Below are 23,731 nucleotides of genomic sequence, written 5' to 3' on the forward strand. Positions count from 1 at the left end.
AAACCTGATGAACCTGAACCTAGTCTATGAATTTGAGAGCCTGGCACACGTCTAGGCCCTGCAGGCTGTCCGGTTGTGCTGTGTGTGAACAAAATACAGAATGATAAAATTAGGGTGTGGACATTATACTCCCAGGATACACAACAGGATCAGTAGACGAGAAAAACGTGTGTGTATATGTATAAAATTATATTTATTAAAATATTTTTTAGAAAAATACAGTATTTACACAAATATATACACACAAAAGACTTTCTCTCCGCCTGCACATATGACTGACAAGCCTCTGATTTCCATGAGTTTTGAACACGACGGAGGTCAATGGAACTTCCTGTGTCCACCATGTGGCACGAGAGAAAACTGAATAATTACGTTAGGTTTATGCATGTCAAGGATAGACCGCATCAGTCGGTGCTAAGCCCTAATAAAAGTGGATTGGCTTGACCTTCATAAAACAACAGTGGTTCTTACAGCGATTTCTGTCTCTAAAAGGCTTTCACAACAACAACTCTAGAAATGTGTTAAAAACAAACAGTTTACACAAGTCACTTACAAAACCAGTAGCATAAATACAAATGTAACCTGTCATGAAATGATGCTTGACCTATGTGCAGCTGTAAAGTGCTGCTTTAGTGTTCTATCCTGGCTGCAGCAGCAAAGTGGTTCACAACATGAAGAGGAGTAAGATGATGTCTGGGATGTTTTCAGCAAAAGAAGAATTCAAGTACAGGAAATAAACCTTCACGTACTTCTTTGTGATTGTCTTGACTTACTACGCCCTTTAAGAAGCAACCATTTCCCATCTGACATCAAAGTAAACAGCCATTTAAAAAACAGTTTGGCCCAAGTCTGGCACGGAACTATATGGGCACCGTCACGCATGTTCAAAATTACTGAAGCACGTGAGCAAATTCGAGTCTACATTTCGCGTTGAGCTCGGATGGGGATTTTTCCTCAGCATTCAATGGTCATACACATGAAATTGCGCGTGTGTCAGTACCCTAATCTGTAAACGTGACAGTGAAGTGCTTTAAAAAGTATACGCCATATCTCACGTTGGAGGATTAAAGTCCTCAGCCCTCTGTGACATGTTGGTCCCTGAATTGCTGTGTCGTCCACAGTCGTCTCCTCCTCCAATCACAGCAGAGGTGGTCGGACTTTGCCTGAAAACTTTGCACCGAAAGTTTGAAAAAAGGAATGACTCGAAGAGGGCACAGGACTCTAACGAGAGGCCCTGTTACCGTCTTGAATGCTCCAAAGTCCTCAGTGACACTCACAGTACAACAGGACTGAACTGTGCGTCACGTCCTCAGTAATGATAGACTCTGATCTGGTTGTTATCGTCCAGGCCCAGCTGGAGCAGGCCGCTCTTGCTTGAAGGAGCCTGATAGCGAGTGAACAGAGGTCTGGAAGGCAGAGTTAAAGACAACTAATGTGTTTATAAAACAGTCTGATCAGGAGTGGTGGAATTTAGACAGTGGTTGGAAATTATGTAAAGTAGTAAAAGAGTAAGTAAAGAAATACAAAGCTTTCTACTTTCCTCTATTGCTGGACTGATGTTATTTACTCTACACACACACACACACACACACACACACACACACACACACACACACACACACACACACACACACACACACACACACACACACACACACAGTCAGTGCTCTGTACATGCATGGACTTGACCCTCTCATTTCACTAAGGGAAACATTGAAAATGTGGTAGGAAACATGGAAATACATAAATGATTACATTTGTCCCAATACAAAAGAAATAGTAAGCTGAAGGGGTTGGAAAATAAACTTAAACTTGTGCAAAGTAAAATGTGTTAAGTTTGAATTGATTTTATCAACAGATTATGTTGATATAGAAGTAACACATTTAAAATAAGTTATTCTGTCTCCTGTAATAAATCGCACATCTAGTAGGTCAATTTATACAAACTGACTCAACATGATAGAAAAACTCTGCATTAAATGTGACTCCTTACATTGAACTCATGTTATAGATTTAGATGGAAAATTTACGTGTACTTAAATTACCTCAAGTCACTGTTTTAGGCTAATTTATTTTTCCGAGTGTGTGCTCTTTATTTATGTAAATGTGTGTGTGTTAGTGTGTGTGGATGAATATGTGTGACAAAAGGATACACGCTGTTGTCTTTCTTGCGCATCTCCAGCCACCTCTTGTTGCCGTCGATCAGCCCCTGCAGCCTCTGGCCATCTACCTCCGCTGACTTCTGCATGGAGCGCAGACTGCGACCGTGTTCACTTAATAAATAAACAGAGACACGCATAGTTTGAGGATCATTGTAAGCACATTTAAGACAGCGAGGGTGTCTATGTCATCTATAATAACAGCATGGTAAAAGGTGTATTGTAGGTTACCTAGCAGGCATGTATGATGAGTAAGATGAGGTTGGCCTCATGCTGCTGGAGGTGATCGGGTCTATAGCCGCTCCTGCAGAACAGAACAACAGTTCAGGACCGATAACAATGATAGCAACTGATAAAAAAAACATTACATTAACAACTCTCATTATTGGTGCTTTACTACTCTGAAGCAAAATGAGGCGCATGTTGGCATACTGGGGAATATCTGGCTCCATCGGCTGTTGATGAGGTCCTCAGAGGCCCTCAGCCCGCTGCTGATGGGAGTACTGAAGAAAGGGGTGGCTGTGGAGGAGCCTTGGGGCGCCCAGGCCCAGGACGGCTCAGAGAGCCTCATTGGGGGAGGTGCAGCTAAGGAGCTGGGGCCCAGGCTGTGCATCTGGGGCATTACTGGTGCAGAGGTAGGAGCTGGGCTGGAGTGAGGTTGAGACAGAGGCAGAGGGAAGGCTGTATAGGGTGTGACGCTCTGCCTCTGGGCCAGTGAACCCAGCGCACCCAGGACGGTGCTGAGCTGGCCTGAGATCTGCTGCAGGGACTCTGCTAACTCCTGCACTTTGTCAGGGACAGTGGGATGACCTCCTGATGAGGGAGTGAGGAAGAAAAGGAGAGAAAGAGAGGACCATGTCAGTGTATCTGGGGATATATAATAACCTGAGAAGAGTATATGAAATATCTGCAATATAGCAATAATACAGTGCATATGTCAGGTTCTTCGGTCAAACTATGACTACAGTATATGTTACCTGTCCCATCTGGAGGGTCCACAGTGCTGCTGAGGTCAGATTCGGTCACATCAAAGGTCACCTTCCTTTCTCCCGGAAACCGAGACAAATCCTCAAACAGCGGCTATACGCAGAGAGAAACAAGACAAAGTGCAGTTAATAACAGCTGATGTGCCAGTATGAATAGCATTACCTGCTGATTTATCTTTATTAAGCTGAGAAATGTAAACACAAAGGTGCACACAAAATATCAGGAATGCAAAAATTAACCAATTTCAATTGCCCTCCCTGCACAGAAATTTCAAGTAGCTTTAGCTTCAGTACACAGTGTATCAGCGACATCTAAGACATTTTGTTAATACACTATAAACATTCATTTAAAAAGTTAATTGAAAGCAAACTCCATTATTCAGACTCTCAGACAGATCACCAGCAGTAAAAATTATTCATGTGAACACAGACAGCAATTAATTCAAATATGAAAACTACACATGTATTATACTTGTAGAATTTTTGTGTGTAGATAAATTATTACCACCACCTGAATTTTTCAGCTATGACTAAAGGTGCTTGTTGACTGCATGAAGTCCTTTGTGCTGAAAATATCAAAGCACTTGACTTAACCTAAAGTGAAGTATTATTGTAACTGTGTGTACTGTAAGATAACAGGTGCAGGCTCTGACCTCTTCAGCTAAAGAGCTCTCTAGCTGTTGGAGTTGCTCCTCTTTCCTACGCAGGAGAGTGTTTCCCCTCTGAACCGTCCGCTGCAGCTCCACCACATTTCTCGCCTCCTGATACAACGAGGGGAAAGCAACCAACTCTTTTTTGAATAAACGCTGTCTCATCACTCATTACACCAATTACTGTTCAGCAGGTGGGTCGCACTTCTCCCTACCTGCTGCAGGTTTCTTATCATCTCCTCAGTCACCCCCCCGTCCTGGTTGGGGTCCTGGGAGGAGCTGGTCTGGGCCGCCCGCAGAGCTGCCTGTCTCTCCATCAGCCGGCGGCTCTCCCTCTCCAGGAAGAGTTTGGTTTTTTGGATGGATGCGCCATGTGAGGAGATGTAGCGTCTGAACCTGCGCACACGGATGTGCTGGAATGAGGGCTGAGGTTAAATAGACACTTGTTCCAGCTCTCACAGATTGTCCTCTAAACCATGAATGTTCTGATTCCGATCAACAGTGAACCAATTATCATAATATTATCGTGATATTTATGTTTTCGCAAGCCAGCAATGTAAACGGTGTGTGAGCTTAAAGGAATAGTTCACTCTAAAACAAAATTCAGTCATTATCGACTCACCCACATGCTGATGAGAAGTCCGGTGTAGTTTCTTATTCCTCAAAGTGCAGCTGGAGACCCGAGGGGGTACCCTCCTGCAGCAATAATCCATATAGCGAGCGTAAGTGGCGCCCGAGACGAAAAGGTCCATAAAACTACACAAAAACTTTGTAATATTCCTCCATACTGCTCGTCCACTGCAATCCAAGTGTCCTGAAGTGGAGACATCCAGAGTTTATTCGAAACGACGTCATTTAGTACATTTTTCTAGCCTAAACAGTCACTATGCTATATCTGCCTGGAGGCACGCTCCGCATTCACGCGAGTCTCCCTCACAGCCGATTGCACTGCGGAAGCCGCGCCGGACAAGATGAACGAGAGCGTGCCTCCAGGCAGATATAACATAGTGACTGTTTAGGCTAGAAAAATGTAATAAATGATGTCGTTTCGAGTAAACTCTGGATGTCGCCACTTCAGGACACTTGGATTGCAGCTGACGAGCAGTATGGAGGAATATTACAAAGTTTTTGTGTAGTTTTATGGACCTTTTCCTCTCGGGCACAATTGACGCTCGTTTTATGGATTATTCCTACCGGAGGATACCCCCGCGGGTCTCCAGCTGCACTTTGAGGAATAAGAAACTACACCAGACTTCTCATCAGCATGAGGGTGAGTCGATAATGACTGAATTTCGTTCTAGAGTGAACTATTCCTTTAAGTCACATGAATGCCAAGGTGTCCCCCAGGGATCAGTGCTCGATCCTCTCCTGTTTTATTCTCTACATTCTGCCCCTTGGTACCATCATCTGTCGCCATGGTCTCCATCTTTACTGCTACGTGGATGTTGTCCAGCCTGACATCTGCACTCCAACTTATTCCACCATGACCAATAACCTTGGGGCCTTCTCCCCTCCCTTTTAAGAACTGCTTTTAACAACCTGTGCTACCTCATCCCTTTACTGAGTTTCAGTTCTCAAGAATCCTTTATCTTACTTGTAATGTAAAGTGTTTTTGAGTATCTTGAAAAGTAAATAAAATGCATTATTATTATATCATTGTGGCTCTAAAATCACATACTGCATCAGCTATCCGTACAGTATTCATATAAGCTTTCTGTAACCCATCAGTCAAACACCACTAAGAACTGATAACTTTTTATTGATCACAGGCCCTTGTTTTCTGCATCTCTGTCTCCTTACTCGTCCATGCTGCTGTGGCTGTCAGGCACAGGTGAGAGTGGTGGGTCATCCAAGTCTTCTACATGCATAGGTGAGTCTCTCCTGCCACTGGAGGGCGCCATCGCCTCTGCTTTCTCTGCCTTCCTTTTCTCCTGTTTAGGTTCTGGTCGGAGGGAGGCGCTCACACCTTCACCTTCTTCCATCTCACTGATTGGACAAAATAAACAAACTTACACAGGAGATCAGTTTAATAATTCTATTGGCTGACACTGTAAAGTAGTAGAAGTAAAGTAAAAACACAGTATGCGTGGATGTCCTGTGTTGGCAACCACACCTGACTCTGCGACTGAGACGGTCGCATCGCTCCTGCAGCAGCGCCACCTTGCTCTCCAGCCGCTCCTTGTCCACCTTGGCCCTCCTGCTCTCGTCCCTGGCTCTGTCTCTCTCCTCCCTCAGCCTCTCCTCCTCCTCCTTGGCCTCGCCCCTCTCCTCCCTCGCTCTCTGGATGAGTTCTCTGGCTTGGTGTTTCTCCTCTCTCATCCTCTCCAGCTCCTCCTTCAGCTGGTCCCTCTCCTGGATCAGACGAGGTAAGCTCTGGACACACACATAGGTGGAGAAATGGGAGGGTTGACAGAAGAACAAGTGGGCGACTATAATCTCTCTTTTCAGAAATGTGTCCCACCTCTATCTGTCTGTCCACTTCGTCCTCTTCCTCCCCAAGCTTCTTCCTCTTCCTCTTGAGATCTGCTGCCTGATAAGAGACAGACACCATTAGTCCATGTGGTTTAGGTTAGTGCATCAGTAATTAATAGAACATACAGTATGGGATAGAGGACCTTGGTCTGCAACATGGCCTCCTGGCCCTTCAGCTCTTTGGCTCTCAGCTCCATCTGATCTGCCAGATCCTGCAGTTCTGACTCCTAATTGAGGAAATAAGATGTATTCTCTGATACAAAGTGCTGGTTGTTTTAGAAAAACTCAAAATACTGTTTCAGTCCATATATTGGAGACATGTTTTACATCAAATCCATCCATTTAAAACCCCCTTGGCAGTGTCATGGCAGCACAAGTTCATCACTGTATTGTTAGTAAATGTGTATGTCGGTCTGGCCTCACCTTGCGAGAGTGTGTAAGCTGTGTCTTTTGTATCTGTGTGTCGAGCTGCAAGCGGAGTTTCTCCAGTTGGACAGTGTGCGAGGTGTGGAGACGCTCTCTGTCTTCCTGCAGAGTGGAAAGCAGGCGCTCCCTTTGAGCTGTCTCCTGGAACACACACAGACACACACACGCAATATTTTAGAACAGGGAACACAATTAGAAGTGAATAGTGTTAAGTGTGTTACTCAAAACCATCTTTTGCTGATATTTCTAACCTATGCTAGTTTAGACTTTGTGAGAACTAACTAGTAAAACAGAAAAAGTTTTCGTTTTGAGGCCGAAGTTCTTCGTTGATGCCCACTGGAGACAAAAGTATACTGTAGCACACTCATCTAAACATATTCTTCTGTTTCCGTTATTGCAAGTGGTACAGGATGAGGGCACGCGTCAGCTAAATGTGAAAAGTAAACACTTGCTGACCTCGTCCAGGTATTTCTCTCTGATGTTGTTCATCTCTCTCCTGTGGTCCTCCCTCAGCTGCTCCAACTTCCTCTCATGATCACGCTGCACCTCCTCCCGCATTTCCTGGAGAACATCAGCTAGCTAGATAGTAACAGTGAAGGTCAGTTTACAGCACAAAAAATATGTTCTCAACTCACATTCAAACAGAAATACACATGATGCTGAAGTTCTGTACAGAGTCTGTGTGTGTGTGTGTGTGTGTGTGTGTGTGTGTGTGTGTGTGTGTGTGTGTGTGTGTTCTCTGACCTCTCGGTGGTACTCTGCCAGATGCTGTTCAGGCCGTGGACTCATGAGCTCCCTCCTCCTCTCTGTAATTCTGACCTTTATACAGATAAAACAGTGCACAAACAGAGACAGGCACAAATACAGAGAGATCATTAATCTGTCTCCCCCGAGTCCAATGCCACCATGTTCCATCAAAATGGGGCAAACACAAACTTTTGCTTCTTGTGCTGTTTATCTCCTCTTTACATAAATATAACACATTAACACAGTGTGGTCATGTATTACACAGAGATCATTTGACAGATAAATAAATTAACAGTCTAAATGTATAGAGTTAGTATCCTTTCAATGCCTTTCTTTAAAAAATGAAACAACAGTGTTACCCTGCTGTAGTCCACTGTACAGCAGCAACATTGCACTCCCAAAATAGGTGTTAAAAGGCACAAATCATCGATCCGTGAAACAAAAATATGATGTATAACATTTGATAGCACCATCAGAACTGCAAATTCTTGCTCTTGCTGTTTGCTAAAAAAAAAAAGACAGCAAATAAACTAGAGTTGAGAGCTGAGAGCTGTACTGAAGAGGGTGACAGGGGGGTGAGTCAATAGAACTTGTGTAACACAGCATGTAGCCACCCACAAAAATGGCTTCAGGGTGATCTTTCCCCTACATATGAAAACGGGTATCCAGGTTCCTGTGCCAACTCTCTAACGTCCAGTGAATGGAGGACTGAGATGGTCAAAATAAAATATCAATATCAAATATCAAATATATATATATATATATACATCAATACATTTATATACCATTTAATGCTTCAAAAATAGATGTAGGCATTTATTATTTCTTAAAGTGTGACATGATTATGATATTTCTGTTTTTATATATCATTGTGTTTGTATTTATTTATTCATACAGAAACCAGATTAAACACAGAACCAATATCAACTTATGTCACAATTTATGAATTGAGTAATTCATTTTTAATATTATTTTTTGGGTGCTTTTAATGGCATATTAATAAACTTTTATTTAGCCATTCAATTCTTTCTTTCTTTCTTCTCTTCTTTTTTTATATTTTACTTTGACCGTTTCACGCCCCCATACCAGCGTGGGCGAAGAAGCTCTATGAGTCATTTGTTTTTCACTCAGATTGCTTAATTTATTTGTAGAGGGACTAGGTACAATATTAAACAGTTACTCTGTTTTGAATTTAGCTACTTATTGAACCAAACTATACTTGCACCAATATTTGTTGTTCCTAGTGTTTGTGATTAGCTTCAGCTTCAGTTTGTGCAGCCTGAGATGTCCTGTGTAGAAAATCACTCTTAGGGCAAGTCAGGGACAATACAAAAACATGTAAACACTGAAATTTGAATGACTTAACAATACTAAAACCATCATCCTCAGTCACCTCCTGTTTCAGAGAGCTCAGTTTCTCCTCCCTCTCTTCCTGGAGCCTCCTCTTCTCTGCTTGGAGCTCCTCTTCCAACTCTGCCTTCAGACGTTCCATGTCCCGCCTCTTTTGGGCCTCCAGTCTGTCGCGCTCCGCCATTCGCTCTTTCTCGAGAGTGATGCGTAACTCCGTCAGCATGGCCTCACTCTCCTCCCTAAACACAGGACACACACATCAATATCATTATGAGTGTAAAGGTAATTACCTGTGAACTGATTCAATATTCTCTGCACACGTGTATTTAAGTGTACATGAAAAATACCTCACGTGTTTCTGACATGGCTTTTGCAGGCAAAAAATTAATTACCACATTTAAATCCTTAAAATGGCACCTTCTCCTTCTCACTCAAATTCCAACATATGTGAATATGCAAACATTTTTAATTTAACAAGTGTTACTGTTGCATACAAGATGTCTCCTACTGCACTGTAAATTTCAAAGTATTTGCACTGGAGGCTTTAAGTTTACATATCACACTTGCATTGGACCAGGATTGGCTTCCAAACTATTTGTGATGCCACGAATCATGCTTATAGGCCTGCCTTTTAAAATCTGATTTTCCGTGAGCACAGAGAAAATTTACACTTTCAACAATAAATGTAAAAACGGCTTTCTAGTGTCAAACTTTGCACATAGATTCATCTAAAGCTGCAGCAGTGAAGCTCAAACATTCACCTGTAGAAAGAAGAAGAAAAACACATTTTTGACTGGAGGTGGAGGGTAACATTCTATAAAGCACGGGTTCTCAAATCTTTTTTATGTCCTAGTATATAATAAGTAACTTATTTATAACATATTAGGTCATCAACCAACCATGTGATCAGACAAGACATTGATATAGGAAGTGTACTGCAGATTTAGCCTTCCTTTGAGTGTAAATGACCCCAATGCACAAGTTTGCGTCTGTTTTTTTGTTTTTTTTTTGTAATGTAATGCACTTGTATTTTGTTGTGATTTGTTGTTTCCAGTAAAAGTGGAAGTTTATTTTGAAAGGACTCTGTATGCACGTGACAAACGGAAATGGACAGTAAAAATCGAGTAAACAGCATGGAAAGGTAACTCCATGGGGAGAGAAACAGTCATAAAAAGTCTTTGTCTTCTGTTAAGCATTGACATAGTCGTGGTCAGAAGTTTACATACTTTCTAGTTCCAATCTTTTCTACAGCTCTCATTTTTGTTGTGATGGAATGAGTGAAACACAAAACTACTTTGTCACAAAAAACATTCATGAAGTTTGGTTCGGTAATCAATTTATTATAGGTCTTGAAAATATGACCAAATCCACTGGCTCAAAAACACACACAGTAATTCTAATATTTGGTTAAATGTCCCTTGGCCATTTCACCTCAATAAGGGTGCTTTAATAGCCATCCACAACCTTCTGGCTGAATTTTTAACCACTCCTCTTGACAGAATCAAGTTCAACTACATTTGTTGGCTTTCTGGCACGGACTTGTTTTGTCAGCACAGTCCACATGTTCTCGATGGGGTTCGAGAGTCAGGACTTTGGGAAGGCCGTTCCAAAACCTCAATTCGAGCCTGATTTAGCCATTCCTTTACCACTTTTGATGTGTGTTTAGGATCATTGTCCTGTTGGAACACCCGACTGCACCCAAGAGCAGCAGCATGTACTTTCTTTAGAGCACCAGATCCACTGGCAGCAAAACAGCCCCACACCAAACAACTACGTTTTTGGTTTCATCAGACCACAGAGTTTTCCTCCAGAAGGTTTTTTCTTTGTCCATGTGATTAGCAGCAAACTTCAGTCAAGCTTTAAGGTGCTGTGTCTGGAGCAAGGGCTTCTTTCTTGCACAACAGCCTCTCAGCTCATGTTGATGTAAAACACACTTGACTGTGGACACTGACACCTGTCCTCCAGCAGCTTCTAATTCATTGCACACTTGCTTTTTGGTGGGTTTTGGTTGACTCTTGACCACCCTGACCAATTTTCTCTCAGCAGCAGGTGATCGTTTGCGTTTTCTTCCTGACCGTGGCAGTGACACAACTGGGCCATGCACTTTATACTCACAAACATTTGTTTGTACGGTTGATCTCTGGACCTGTGACTGCTTTTGAAATGGCTCCAAGTGACTTTCCTGACTAGTTTAAATCAATAATCAATAAGTCAATAAAGGAGCTCAGCATTCCTTAGACTTCCCCATTGTAGTGTTTGTGTCTGAGTCCAGTGGGTGTATCAAACAAGCTGATTAAAATGGGCCCAGAAAAGTCACCAGCTGTTTTCAATCAGAATCACTCTACAAAGAACATTTGATTCACACAACTCTCTATAATCACCAAAATTAAAAGAATTCATGAATGTTTTTTGTGATAAAGTAGTTTGTGTTCCTCTCATTCCATCACAGAAAAATGAGAGCTGTAGAAATCATTGGAACTGAAGACTGCCATGATATACATGTTCTTTACAAGTCTATGTAAACCTTTGTAGATCTATGAACTGCAACAAAAACAAACTGAAAAGTCATCAGAGCATCAGTCCGGGCTAACGTCTTTCCACTGGAATGCTACACTGAGAACCACTGCTTTGATGCTCCTTTGCGTTATGTGTTAATGTGCATGTGTGACCTGAGTTTGTGTTGCTGCCTCTCCCTCTCTGGCTGGGCAGACTCTCTGAGTTCCTTCAGCGCCCAATCAGACTCCTCGTTCAGCCTGGCCTCCTCCTCACTCCTCTTAGACAGGAGACGCCGCCGCAGAGCCCTGGGGAGAGGCACAAACATGTGCATTTATGAATTAAGAGTATGATTAAAGTATGTTTTAATCAAATGTAGATGTGCTTAAGTGTGTCTTGACCCAAGGACTGTTATAAACCCAAACTTTATCACTCACCCAGTGGGAAGTAAACTATTTAGAGGACACAATCATCATTGTCCCTTTGCTGCAACACTGACACACTACAAAACTGTTGAACAAGTACTAGTAGTAGTATCTGAGTTCAGAGGACTTCTGTTTCTTGAGCGACTATGATGTGATAATGCAGTAAAAGTTTGGTGTTATACTCTCCGTGCCTACCTGAGTCTTTCCTCGCTCTCCTCCTTCAGCCTCCTTTCCTCTTCTTCTTCTGATCTCCTCAGCTCCTCCTGGAGGAGACGCATTCTGTTCTCCTTCTCCCTCATCAGATGCTCTCTCTCCTCTTCCACCTCTCGATCAGCCTTCCTCCTCTCCCTCTCCTCCTTCCTCTCTCTCAGACTCCTCTCCTCTCTCTCTGCCCTCTTCATCTGCTCCTCCTCCTCCTCCACCTCCACCTCCTCCTCCTCGTCCTCCACCACCTCCTCCTCCTCCTCCTCCTCTTCCTCCTCCTTCTCTCTGTCTTTCCGGACTCTCCAGCTTGCCTCTTCTTCCAGTGAGATCTCTTGGTTTTGTTCAGCGTCTTCAAGTTGGGTGTTGGAAGTGCGGACCAGCCGCCCTCTGGAGGTTTCAGGCCTTTGTAGCCCCGGAGACGTGACGAGGCCTTCGTTTTTCAGTTGGACACCTTGTTCTGAACGGGACAGGCTTGAGATGGAAGGCGAAGGGCTGGATTGGTGGAGGACGAGTCGGTCAACCTTGAGAGCCAGAGGGTTGTCTTTGCCAGCAACCTGCAAATGCCTTATGACAGATAAAGGTGTTATACTCATGCCATGGTTAATAAAATGCTGAAAATTTCAGAAGATTGCACATAGCTTGCAGTGTTATTCTATTGAAATAAGTTGTGCATATTTCCTGAATGCCCGTAGCTGCATGTTTCACCAAAATAAATGCAATAGTTTAAACTCTTATGGTACGTATCTACAGGGGCATTTTTGGACACAAGGGATCTCGCCACTTCCCAGCATTGGATGCTCGATGGACGTGCCACTGGGCGGTGTCAGGATATATGATTTACAGGTGCACTTAGGCTGCTTTCCAACCTGATTGGACAAACATTTTCACTTGGGCTGTCTGATTTCAAACTGGACCAACATGGCAGCTCGTGTGGAAACTTTCTCTGATTTTAATATTTCACCGAAATGTGTTTTAGGTGAGAAATAAACCATGCCGTTGTTGAATCTGTCTTCATTATATAAATCGACAACAGTAAGTCGTGCTGCATGCCCCCCGGTTTGCATAAAGTAGCCTAGACCTCATCTTTATGCAAATGAGGAGCAGCCAACGTGCCGCCCCGTCTCTTGAAATGCAATGCAGCACTACCGGAATGCATTGCACGGCTGCTTACGTTGACGGTGAATGGGATGCGTGGAAATGACCTGTTGACACGTACCATGACAAAGAAATGTTTGGTGCCTGACAACTACCACAAGTGACAATAAAACAGCTGAAATTGTTGGGGATACACTGGATCCAAAAAGCTTCCAATTCCTTGTGAAAACACTTCTTTAAGAGTTACTTCTTTAAGATAATGCAGCGGTAGCTGTTTTCCAATATCAACACAACAACAAACCTCTGTGTCTCGCCACGCTCCTCATACTCCTCCTCTTCTTTTCTTTCTTCTTTGTCATCTTTCTCCAGTGGACTGACAGTACCAGACAGGTCGTTGATGTCCAGAACTTTCTCTGACAGCTTCAGGATACAGGACCAGAACCATTACAAAACAAGTTGACAATAAACAGGTGAATGAGTAGGGTAGGATGGGTGTCACACTGCCTGAGTACCTTGACATCCACGGAGGATGACGCTTCCTCGACGTTCTTACCAGCCTCAGACTCCTGCAATAACACACAAGCACACCAAGAGTCTCAGTTCTGAATGAACGCACACATGTGTATGCACGTGCACATGTGTACACAAGCAAAAACTGCACAGGCAACACTAAACACTGGAGCGTGCAGTCTTTTTTCCAAAGCAAGGCAGAAACACACACACAGCAGAGGGCAAAAGCAGAGCGTACGTGCAAACACAACCAAGGCCGGCGAGCTGGCAGGTGACCTGTAAAATCAGACAGTCTGCCATCTGCAATCGAAGCAAGCAGACATTGAAAATGTCGGAGGCGATGGCGGGAAATAAGAGTCCCATGTCTGGTCAAATCAACCTCCAATCTAAACAGATAGGCTAATAAAAGGCTGCACCATCAATGGGAAAAGCGATCAGATCTATCCAATCCAGTCCTCAGGGGCTCATAAGGATTTGTCCTCAGACCAACTGATATTCCAGTGTGCGAGTGATGACATCGAGGCCAGGAAACACACAGGATGAGACAGCCCCTAAGGCAGTGGAGTTGGATTCTGGGAGCTACATGCATAGATCAGGCAGAACCAGGGTTTGGGTTGGGTGGCGAATGCAGGAGGGGGATGTGAGCACGCACAGAGCAAAACACCGAGCCCTACCTCTGAGGGAAGGGAGCATTTTTTTGTCACATTCTCCATCTTGCCAGCGAGAGTTTTTCTCTTTTGGTCAAGTGTTTTATGGTCGCCCAGCATCGTCTCCTCGTCTGGCTTGGCTGATCGGCCTTGAGCCGTTCCGAAAACCTCGACGACTTCATCCTCACTCTCCGGGGCAGTTTGAGGCTTTTGAGCATTTGATTCCTCATCTACCTCCAGTGCCTCCCCATCCGTTTCTCCCCCTTCACTCTGCACACATCTCTCTATCACCTCCTCGTCACTCTCCGGGGCAGTTTGAGGCTTTTGAGCATTTGATTCCTCATCTACCTCCAGTGCCTCCCCATCCGTTTCTCCCCCTTCACTCTGCACACATCTCTCTATCACCTCATCGTCACTCTCCGTCAGTCTCCTCTGGCTCAGGGAGCATCTCTCCAAGGCCTCATCGCTCTCGCCACCCTTTACCTCTTCTTCCCTTCCATGGTCTCTTTCACTATTTGTCCTGGCCTCCTCTACATCGCTCTCACTCTGCCCTTTCACGTCATCTATGCTTCTCTCAAGCTTATCCATATCATTGTCATTTTTGTCCTCCTCCTCACTCCCTTCTGCTTTATCACTTTTGAAGCATTTCTCCACGACTTCATCGCTACCTTCCTCAAATTCCTGTTTTTCTTCCTCTTCCTTCTCCTCCATTAAACTCTCCACAGCGTCATCACTCTCCCCATTCTCTTCTCCATCTTTGGTCTCTTCATGCTGCCTTTCAACGCTACTTCCTACTTCCTCATCACCGCCATTTTCCTCTTTTTCATTGTTCTCTTGCATCTCACTGTGTTTTATGTTTCCTGACACTCCACCACCCCCTTCGTCTTTCTCTTCATCATCACCTTCAAAGGATTCCTCCTCTGCCTTGTCACTCTCTACCACCTCCTCTTTCTTACTTTCTACAGACCCTTTACTTCCTCCCTGCTCTTCCTCCATCTCATCCCCCTCTTCTTTGCTTTTGCGCTCATCTGCTTCCTCTACCTGTGCCTGTCCATCTTCTATCTCTTCTTTCTCCTCTGCCCCTCCGTCCTCCCCTTTCCCTCCGCCTTCATCCTCTCCTTTCTCTCTCTGAACATCCTCGTCTTCAAAATCTCCCCCCTCCTCCTCCCCCTCCTCCTCGTCCACCTCATTTAACTCCTCTGCTACCTCCTGTGGAGCAGAGTGTTCAGGTTCAGGGCTGATAGGACCCATTCCCTCCGCACTGACATGGTTTCTGCTGCCTGCCAGTGATGACAGCTGGAGGTGGTGGCCTCTCAAAGAGTCCTTGGCACAGGGGAGTAGGAAGAAGAGTCCATCCATCCCAAATAGAGGCACAAAGCAAGGCGTGCAGAGACACAAGGGAGAGAAAGGACGGAGGAGGGCATGTGAGGGACAAAGAGATCAGGGGTGATGATCTTGACACAACTGCATGCAAAACCGACGGATCGTGCATTTTGCTGGGACAAAATTAGTCACATTAGACAACCAACGCGTGAATAATACACACGAGAAGAACAAATTAAAACATGCATAGAAACACAGAAATATTCTGGGACTCGCTCACACTTATACACAGACACACACGCAGGAGCAGGTTTCTCCTCTAAAAAAAGCCACAATGTGTACAAGAAATCACTGAATCTATAATCACTATCTATATTATAGTAGCTCTGCTAAATCATTGGGACATTGTGTAATTTCAGAACAAAGATCAAATGTATTATCAGCTTTCATTAGCAGGTAATGAAAAGTGTGCAAGATTCATAAATTGGGACTGACATCTGAATCTAATGGCAAAAAAATACATAAATCAGAGGGACACTGATGGTGATGAAATCTGCTCCTGACACTTTAGTTTCAGACAGCAAAGCAGTAACAGTGACAGTAGGAGGACAGCAGGACAAAGAGGAAGACACAGTAGCAGCCGTGCCCATAGGACAGATCCCAGCAGCACAGCAGCTACGTGAACACATCCCGGGTTCACAGTGCGAAGGTGACAGGTGTAAAGGTCAAAGAGGTCACATGAGAGAAAGAGAAGCAATAACAGATGGTTTAGAATCACAGATACATGAAACAACAAGAGAAGTCCATTATGGTAGTGATTACATTGAGGATGTGTAGACATATGTTCACAATTATTACTGCCCTAAACCTAATAATTACACATTTACATGAATATTAGTATGTGTATCGCATTATTAAATTCCTATCCTTAACTGATTAAAATATTTCTAATAATACGATTCAAAGTTATCACAGGCTGCATTTTTTTTTACCAGAGATAAAGGTACCTACAAAATCTCTTTTTCAAAGATACAGTAGAAACTAGGTCTGCAACTAATCATTGTTTTCATTATCGACTAATCTGCAGATTATTTTCACAATTAAATGTTGAATCTGTTTCATACAGGTGTACACAGGCGTATAGGTTTCTTAAATAAATGATGAGGTATCAGTGCATTTACTTGCGTACTCACCGTAACCAATTCCAGCATTTTAGGCAGTATCCAAGGCATGTACTATACTTGTATATTAACCGGAACAACAAAATTCTCAAACCCTAATCACAATTTCCCAGAGCCCAAAGTGACGACAGAATTATGAATATACTACATGGGATGCCACAGGTGTGCTTCTAAAATTCCTGTCACCTCATGTAATATGTAATAATCTCTTGTCTATCACTGTGCAAACATACTATGGCCATTCAAAGAATATGGTACACAGGTGGTACATACAGAACACAGAAATGGTAGAGTAAAGAAGAAAGATGAAATAAAGCAAGGGCAGCTGGAGGGCCACTGCAAAGGTGGACATGTGAAGTGTGTGTGTGTGTGTGTGTTTTTCTTTACCTGTTGGGACGGTGGCTCAGGGCTGTGGTCTCCAGATAGAGCCAAGTCCTGCAACTCTGGCTCTGTCCTCTCCTCAGCTGGAGCCGCTCCACTGGCCTCACTGTCCTGGAGTGCGTGTGCGCGCGCACACACACACACACACGCACACACACACACACACACACACACACACACACACACACACACACACACACACAGAGAAACAGATAAACCATTTCATAAGAAAAAACATATTCAGACCAAAAAAGCACAGTAACCTTCAGGAAACAGTATAGAATCAAACTGAATCTAAGTTTACAAAATCAACACATTAACAGCTGTTCCCATTTATTAACATATAGTAATATCATGTCTACCTCATACTGTAGGCCTCCTCCAAGGGCATCCAGATCCAGATGAAGGTTCTTCAATAATCGGTCTGAACCGCGAGGACTCGGCTGAAAAAGTGACATTGTCCTCTTTGATAGGGATATATAGTAAACATTTAAGAGCCATAGGTGGTCCAACCACCATCTTTCATTGTCTTGCATTTCTCTAAGGTTCTACTCTACCTCATTTTCTGAGATTTTCTCATCGTCATTGTCATCTTCATCATCATCATCGTCGTCAAAGCCAGGCAGATTGAGGGACACCCTCTCCTCCTGCCTGCTGCCCAAAACACTCGATGCTCCACTGCTCCGGGGGCCCTGACAGAGAAAGAATTTAGAAACTGCACTGTAACTGTAGGCATCTGGGTTAGAGGCTAGTGACAGGCTAAATATTCAAATGCATATCAGATGTTCCTTCATATAGCACTAGGGTCGTACTCCAATCGATGTTTTTAGGGGCTCCAGTCCTCCAGAGCTGCCAATGGACCGCCGGAGAGCGGGGGCAGAACCAGAGAGTGGGCCTGGGCCCGGGGCATCCAGACCTCTCAGAGGAGCCAGGCTGCCAAGCGGGGATGGTAGGGGTCCCAAGGCCGAACTCAGTGTCTGTAGAAAAAGAGATACAGTTAAAGAAGTAAGCACATAGACTAAAAAATGGAAACACTTAAATAATTCATTAAATTTTGATTTCTCACTGTAGTTTCTCCAGGGTCTCCAGATCATGTCAATCCCTGATTCTTAATCACTTAATACTGAGTATTTGTTGACCACAGGTCAAGTCTGATAGTTATGTTTGGTAGTGTTTTAGCTAACAGCTGCACAGTGTACACTTTAGCATTCCTATAGAAAAGAACCCAGTCATAAAGACATTGTTGACTGTTGTCTTGGCTTTCAGCCTGCCTTTTCCCAATCATACAAATAGCAGAATGCATATGTTAAATCCTTTTGATAAGCAACAATAAATTGTTGTAAGGTCTGTCCTACTTCATTTTGGTTTTGGGCTTGGAACACAAAATCTTCTAAAAGCTTACCTGAACAGATTGTAATGTCTTCAAAAATAAAACATGAATCCAGCAAAGAGAGGGACATCACCCGGGACCTTATTCCTGATTGCATCATGGGCTTGTGCCCACAATTTATATTTGTCATGTTGTGTCCGTTTTTTGAGTAGTAATTTTCTTTTAGGTTTATGATAAATATGCAAACTTTAAATTCTCTCAAGAGCATTTTTTCATTTGACTTTTTAAGCATAACCCTTGTTACCTTTCTTTTAATACATTTACCAATAGTGCTGCAATGGTTGAATCAGTTGTTTCTGTTCTCTTATAGTATGTAACACAGAATGAAGCATTTCCCCCACAAAAAAAACTACTACTCACTCCAGGAGTCTTCAGTGGCTCCTTCTTCTTCTTCTCTTTCTTCTCCTTCTTCTCTTTCTTCTTCTTCTTGTCCTTGTCCTTCTTCGCCCCTGTGCCGCCCGCAGAGGCCGCGAGCTGGGCGCGCTCACGCTCCTGGGCCACCAGGCGGCGGTAGTGCTCGTCGCAGGGGTGATCCCAGGTGGACTGGCCCGAGGAGAAGTTGAAATAGTAGATGTCCCCCGTCACATCCTGGCTGTGAGGGAGGAGGAGGGGGGAGAGGAGGGGGGTCACTTCAGCACCTCCAAAAAGACCCAGGAAAGGGAGGGAGAGATGATGGGTGGATGGGAAGGTGAACGGAGAGAAGTTGTGCTGTCACCTGAAACTGAACGCTGCACCACATGAACTACATAAGTCAATACAACCCTGTCTCAAAGACTCCTTGGTTTGTTTTCTCTATAATTTCTTATCAACCTCTGAGATGATAGGAGCACACACAGAGGAGAAACGGTGGACTTGTATTTCCCTTGCTTGAATAAAAGGTCCAATAGTGGCTTAAATTATAGAGAAAAAAAGGCTTCTAGTTGGTTTGGATTCTGTTTGTTGTTTTATCAATCCTACACAAACCCTCAGGACTCTACTTTAAATTTATTTCATCTAGCACCTGCCTGATATTGCTGTGTTAGTGAGGCGTTCTGGAATGTAAGAGGCATTACTTAAACAATTTCACTGCGGCTGGCATCTCCCTGGAAGACGTTGTTAAGAGACGGTTGCTATGCACCTCCACCATCAGGTGTCAAGAACAGACCTTCACCCTTGATTAGCTGCTAGAACACAAACACTCCTGCACAATGTTATTGTCAAACAGAACTTGCTGCTAGGACAGCCTGTATGTTTGGTGCCTCACTGGGAATCGCCAAGACTGTTTACAACAACTTGCATCTTTAATCCAGAGTAATAGAAAACCCGAAGTAAGACCGCATCACCACAACCTCCACATCATTTAAATATGACTCCATAATACATCCAGTACCCTAAAACAGCAGCAAATAATCTGCTCCAGATTAAAACTGCCGCTGTATAAGCTTATTTTCTGTGGGTGGCCATGCTGCCAGGGACTCCACTCACCAGCTCCTCTCCTCTTACTTACCAAGGCTTCCACTCGGGAGGCAGAGGGGCAACAATGCCCTCCCTGGCCAGCCACAGGAGCTCCGGCTCACTGTTTGGATCAATGCCAATCTCTCTTGCGTACTCTTGGATCTCTGATGAGAGACAGAGAAAAAGAGAGAAAAGAGTTGTATGAGACTGAATGTAACATTATACAGCAACTAAACATAATACAAAGGAATAACAAAAGCTTGTTGTAAATAGTATAATGAAAACTACATGGTAACACTGCAGGCTTCCCATTCACGTGTGGGAACCAATCAATCAATCACCAATATTTGCTCAACCAATGAGCTTCCAGTAAATGTTACCTGCAGCTGGATGGTTTATTCTTTTGTATTGTTCAGTATCCTACACAAAGAGTCAACCATATCCTTGCCTGCTGCCATACCCAAGTCATAACCCTCACACTTGTGTACCTTGTTCAGAGGGTATATAGGTGTCATCATAATCCTCTTCAAGGATCAGCTGGTCTCCTATGAGAGCAGCTGCAGTCATGGTTACTGCAGGCACACGGGGAAATGCTAAACAGGATGACAGACACAAGAAAGGGAGATATACTGGTTAGCACAAAGCTACAGACATGCACAAGATGGTCAGCCTAAGCTCTCTTCAATGCTGTGCACAATACGCCCTCCTTTCTGGGAGAAAACTACTGGGTTTACCTTGATTTATCCTCAGCTAATTACATTTAAAAAAAAATCGAGCTAGATTGTTGTACACACAAAAACGAGGGGTTATCACAACACACACTGTGCATCAGTAAAGCCGCAATAACATGTCGATAACACATGAATATCGACGTGAAATCATATTAAGGACAGTAATGTGTGGGACACCAAGGAAAGAGACGAGCTAAGCTAATTAAGCTAGCATGTCAGCTAACTAGCTGGGCGCCATCTAGCTACTTAACGTTAGCTCAGAGCTAAGTAAGTGATTTGAAAAACAGCTTATTCTTGATAAGTGGTTTACCTTCCAAACTTTATATCGGTTTCTCATTAGCCTTTGTGGCAGTATGGATTTGTTGTCAGTTAAAGATGCAAACGATGGGAAATATGCGAGAGTATCAGCTCATCTCCAAGGACGCTTCCCCTGTTTCCTGTTGACGATGGAAACGAGGCTCTGATTGGCTGAGCCGCATGAGGCGTTCAAGGGTCGTCGTAAGCTCCCAATTCATCAACATATACAGTTACACAGCTACTATTGTATCGTCATAGCGACATTTGATTCTTAACAAATGTGTTGTCAGTGGCTTTTGTTTGTTTTAAAATGTCACAGAACCGCATTTGATTCAGAACTAGAAAGAAAAGACAGCATGAATGATGCATGTAATTGATTTTTATTAATGTACCAATAATAATGCAATCAAAATGGAGAGGTGGAATAAAACAACAATAATGATTGTGAAATACATTCAGCCTATGTGTGCTGTGAGATGGCATCCTCCTTGTATCTGTTTTCCAGTTGATTGGGTCTTTCATGTGTATGAATGTGCTTTTTCACACTGCATCTGACAGTATCAATACAAAGACTCAAATACCACTTTCCATTTGATATAGCTGTCCTCAAGGGCAAAAACAAGTATGGCTGGATGTCGTGGGGGATATGCTGTCCATAGAGCTCCAATCCTCCTTCCACAGTCACGACTGTATCCATCCTCCTCTCACTCTTTATTCTTCCTCTGTTGTAGTTTTTGGACAAAAGTTGCACCTTGACGCTCAGTATTTGTGTGCTGTTAGTCTACTTTTGCCATCTCTGCTTCAAAGCAGCAGCTGGTCCTGGTGTAATGTCTCCCTCAGTGGTCACATTATAGGAAACAGGAGGTATTTACTCTGTTGTGTAATAATCACAGCCATGTCCTTAGCAGAGGCTTACCCCTCCTAATTTAAATGGTGCTAAACATTATTATAATGACACTTCCAGCCACCATATCTGGCATCGAATATAGGTTTACATATGAAACCACAATATAAGTATCATTTCTTTATAGTGACTTGTAATTCAAGGAAGTGCTCTCTTTGTTAAAACAGCTTAGTAGGAGTGAGTGTATTTTTTTTACAAAGGGAAAAGGTGATGTTTTTCGCATGTGTCTTTGAAGGGGAAGTTGGATGCAAGGATCCCTGTGGTTTGGCAAATTACACTTTCTTTGCCCAAGCCTCTCATTCACAGCTTGGGGGCTGAGTTAACACTGTGTTGCTAAATGATGCCTTTATCCAGGCCCGGAGCCAGGGTGTGACATCAGATTGTTGACACTATTCTCATGCAATCGATTGTTGCCTGTTGTCTACTACAGAGTAAATTACCAGCAAGTTTCCTGTTCACGGCTTTACAAAGATTTTCAAATATTTTATCTGGTGTAGTATGTGCACGGATTATAGCTTCAAATAAATAACACAATCTCAGTTTGACTTCTGTCATCATTTCTTCACTCAGGGTTTTAACCACAAGAGGGCAGACGAAGGGAGGACTGATGCAACAAGACTGATTCACTTGCCAGTTAGACTTTAATCTACCTCTCTGACATAGAAACTGCAGTGATGAACTGGATTGAGTAAATATATCTAACTCTCTGGTTTAATGTCCTGCCAATAATGCAGTACATTTTCAAATATCCCCTCCATCACAACATATATTTCCTCCCCTCTCATTTATCAGTTATGCTTCTTTTTGGTATTAGGTACATACTATTTGATGATACAAGTCTAAGAAAACACATAGACTACTGTAACAAGAGATAATATGTAGCAAATAGCAATCAGGAATTCTTAACATGCTTGGGTTCAAGTAAAAAAAAACGGCTTTTATTTCCATCCTGTGTTTGTCATGGTGTGGGCGGTGTGTTTCTACTAACAGAGTGAATGACCGCTACATCTTGGGCATTGATAGCTTTAGCAATGCAAACTGGCCTTGAAACTCAGATGTTTGACTGAACACCTACGCACCAAACCTACAGAGACAAAAAAAAAAAAAAAAAAAGTTAGATTTCACCAAACAACATAAAACAAGGTCCGGTGAGATTGCAGCATTTTATTTTATTTTATTTTATTTTATCTCTAATGTGATTTTCATTTATTATGGTGGCAGATGTGTCATCTTTGTTGTTGAGCAACTAAACATGTGACATGACACGATCCATTCCATTTCACAATATTTAATTTGAAATTGAGAAAAGCAATGCCACGGCAGGCTAATGTGTGCAGACTCTTCACCAACCAGTCGGTTCACACAGCAAAAACTCAAAGTTTTACCAAGAATATTTTTCTAACTTCTAGTCAAAATATTTAATTACATTTAATATACGACACAAGCAACCAGAATTTAGCATTTGAGTGAGATAAAGGACAAGTTTCACTTGTTTCATTTGCAGTTTTACTTATAACAAACAAGAAACTTTTTTTTTGCACTATCTTGTTTAGCCATTGGTTGAAACAGGTGGTGAAAAAAGCATTAAAATAATAAATGTAGTGGTCACAATACATTTAAAATAATCAGAAGTAACACTAATGCATTCTGAATTTGACCTGTTAAAGTAAAAATCATTTAGTAGTAAAGCATACTTAAAAATATTAAATACTTCTGAACAATGAAGGTGGCACGGTTAAACTACTCAAGGAATTGCCTGTTAGAGCCTAAATAAATCGATCAGATAATAGCAGTTAAGTAAAAAGCTTATTTTTCTCACGGTAGAATGGAAACCAGTCAAGTACACTCTCACTACCTTAAAATTGACTTTCAAGTGTGCTTGAAACTCTACTATGATTAAAAAAATTGCAATTTTCTTGCACTATC

The 23,731-nt window shown here is 42.9% G+C and overlaps 1 protein-coding gene across 1 annotated transcript; it reads right to left on the reverse strand.

Moving 5' to 3' along the window:
* Positions 1-172: 172 nt before the first annotated feature.
* On the reverse strand, positions 173-21,848 carry LOC141020234 (uncharacterized). The gene is made up of 29 exons (XM_073495319.1): positions 20,915-21,848; positions 20,362-20,466; positions 19,926-20,037; positions 18,800-19,031; positions 17,862-18,026; positions 17,607-17,741; positions 17,412-17,492; positions 17,056-17,160; positions 14,192-15,487; positions 13,520-13,573; positions 13,309-13,427; positions 12,161-12,476; positions 11,904-12,121; positions 11,460-11,591; positions 8,834-9,029; positions 7,438-7,512; positions 7,150-7,272; positions 6,691-6,834; positions 6,411-6,494; positions 6,257-6,325; positions 5,909-6,168; positions 5,596-5,781; positions 4,011-4,191; positions 3,799-3,906; positions 3,137-3,239; positions 2,592-2,972; positions 2,391-2,463; positions 2,154-2,273; positions 173-1,406 (listed from the first exon to the last, which is right to left on the reverse strand). Exons 2-29 carry the CDS (start codon positions 20,438-20,440, stop codon positions 1,310-1,312), a joined length of 5,244 nt encoding a protein of 1,747 aa, XP_073351420.1. The 5' UTR covers positions 20,441-20,466; positions 20,915-21,848; the 3' UTR covers positions 173-1,309.
* Between the last annotated feature and the right edge of the window lie 1,883 nt (positions 21,849-23,731).

Source organism: Pagrus major, chromosome 2, assembly GCF_040436345.1.
Source record: "Pagrus major chromosome 2, Pma_NU_1.0".
Lineage (NCBI taxonomy): Eukaryota > Metazoa > Chordata > Actinopteri > Spariformes > Sparidae > Pagrus > Pagrus major.

What these genes read in the sequence shown, in the direction of transcription:
- LOC141020234 (XM_073495319.1), bottom strand. Translation starts at nt 20,440, where the DNA reads ATGACTGCAGCTGCTCTCATAGGAGACCAGCTGATCCTTGAAGAGGAT. An exon ending in AGCCACTGAAGACTCCTGGA is followed by an intron (nt 18,027 to 18,799) that starts GTGAGTAGTAGT and finishes CTTTTTCTACAG; the next exon opens with ACACTGAGTTCGGCCTTGGG. An exon ending in TCATCATACATGCCTGCTAG is followed by an intron (nt 2,274 to 2,390) that starts GTAACCTACAAT and finishes TTATTTATTAAG; the next exon opens with TGAACACGGTCGCAGTCTGC.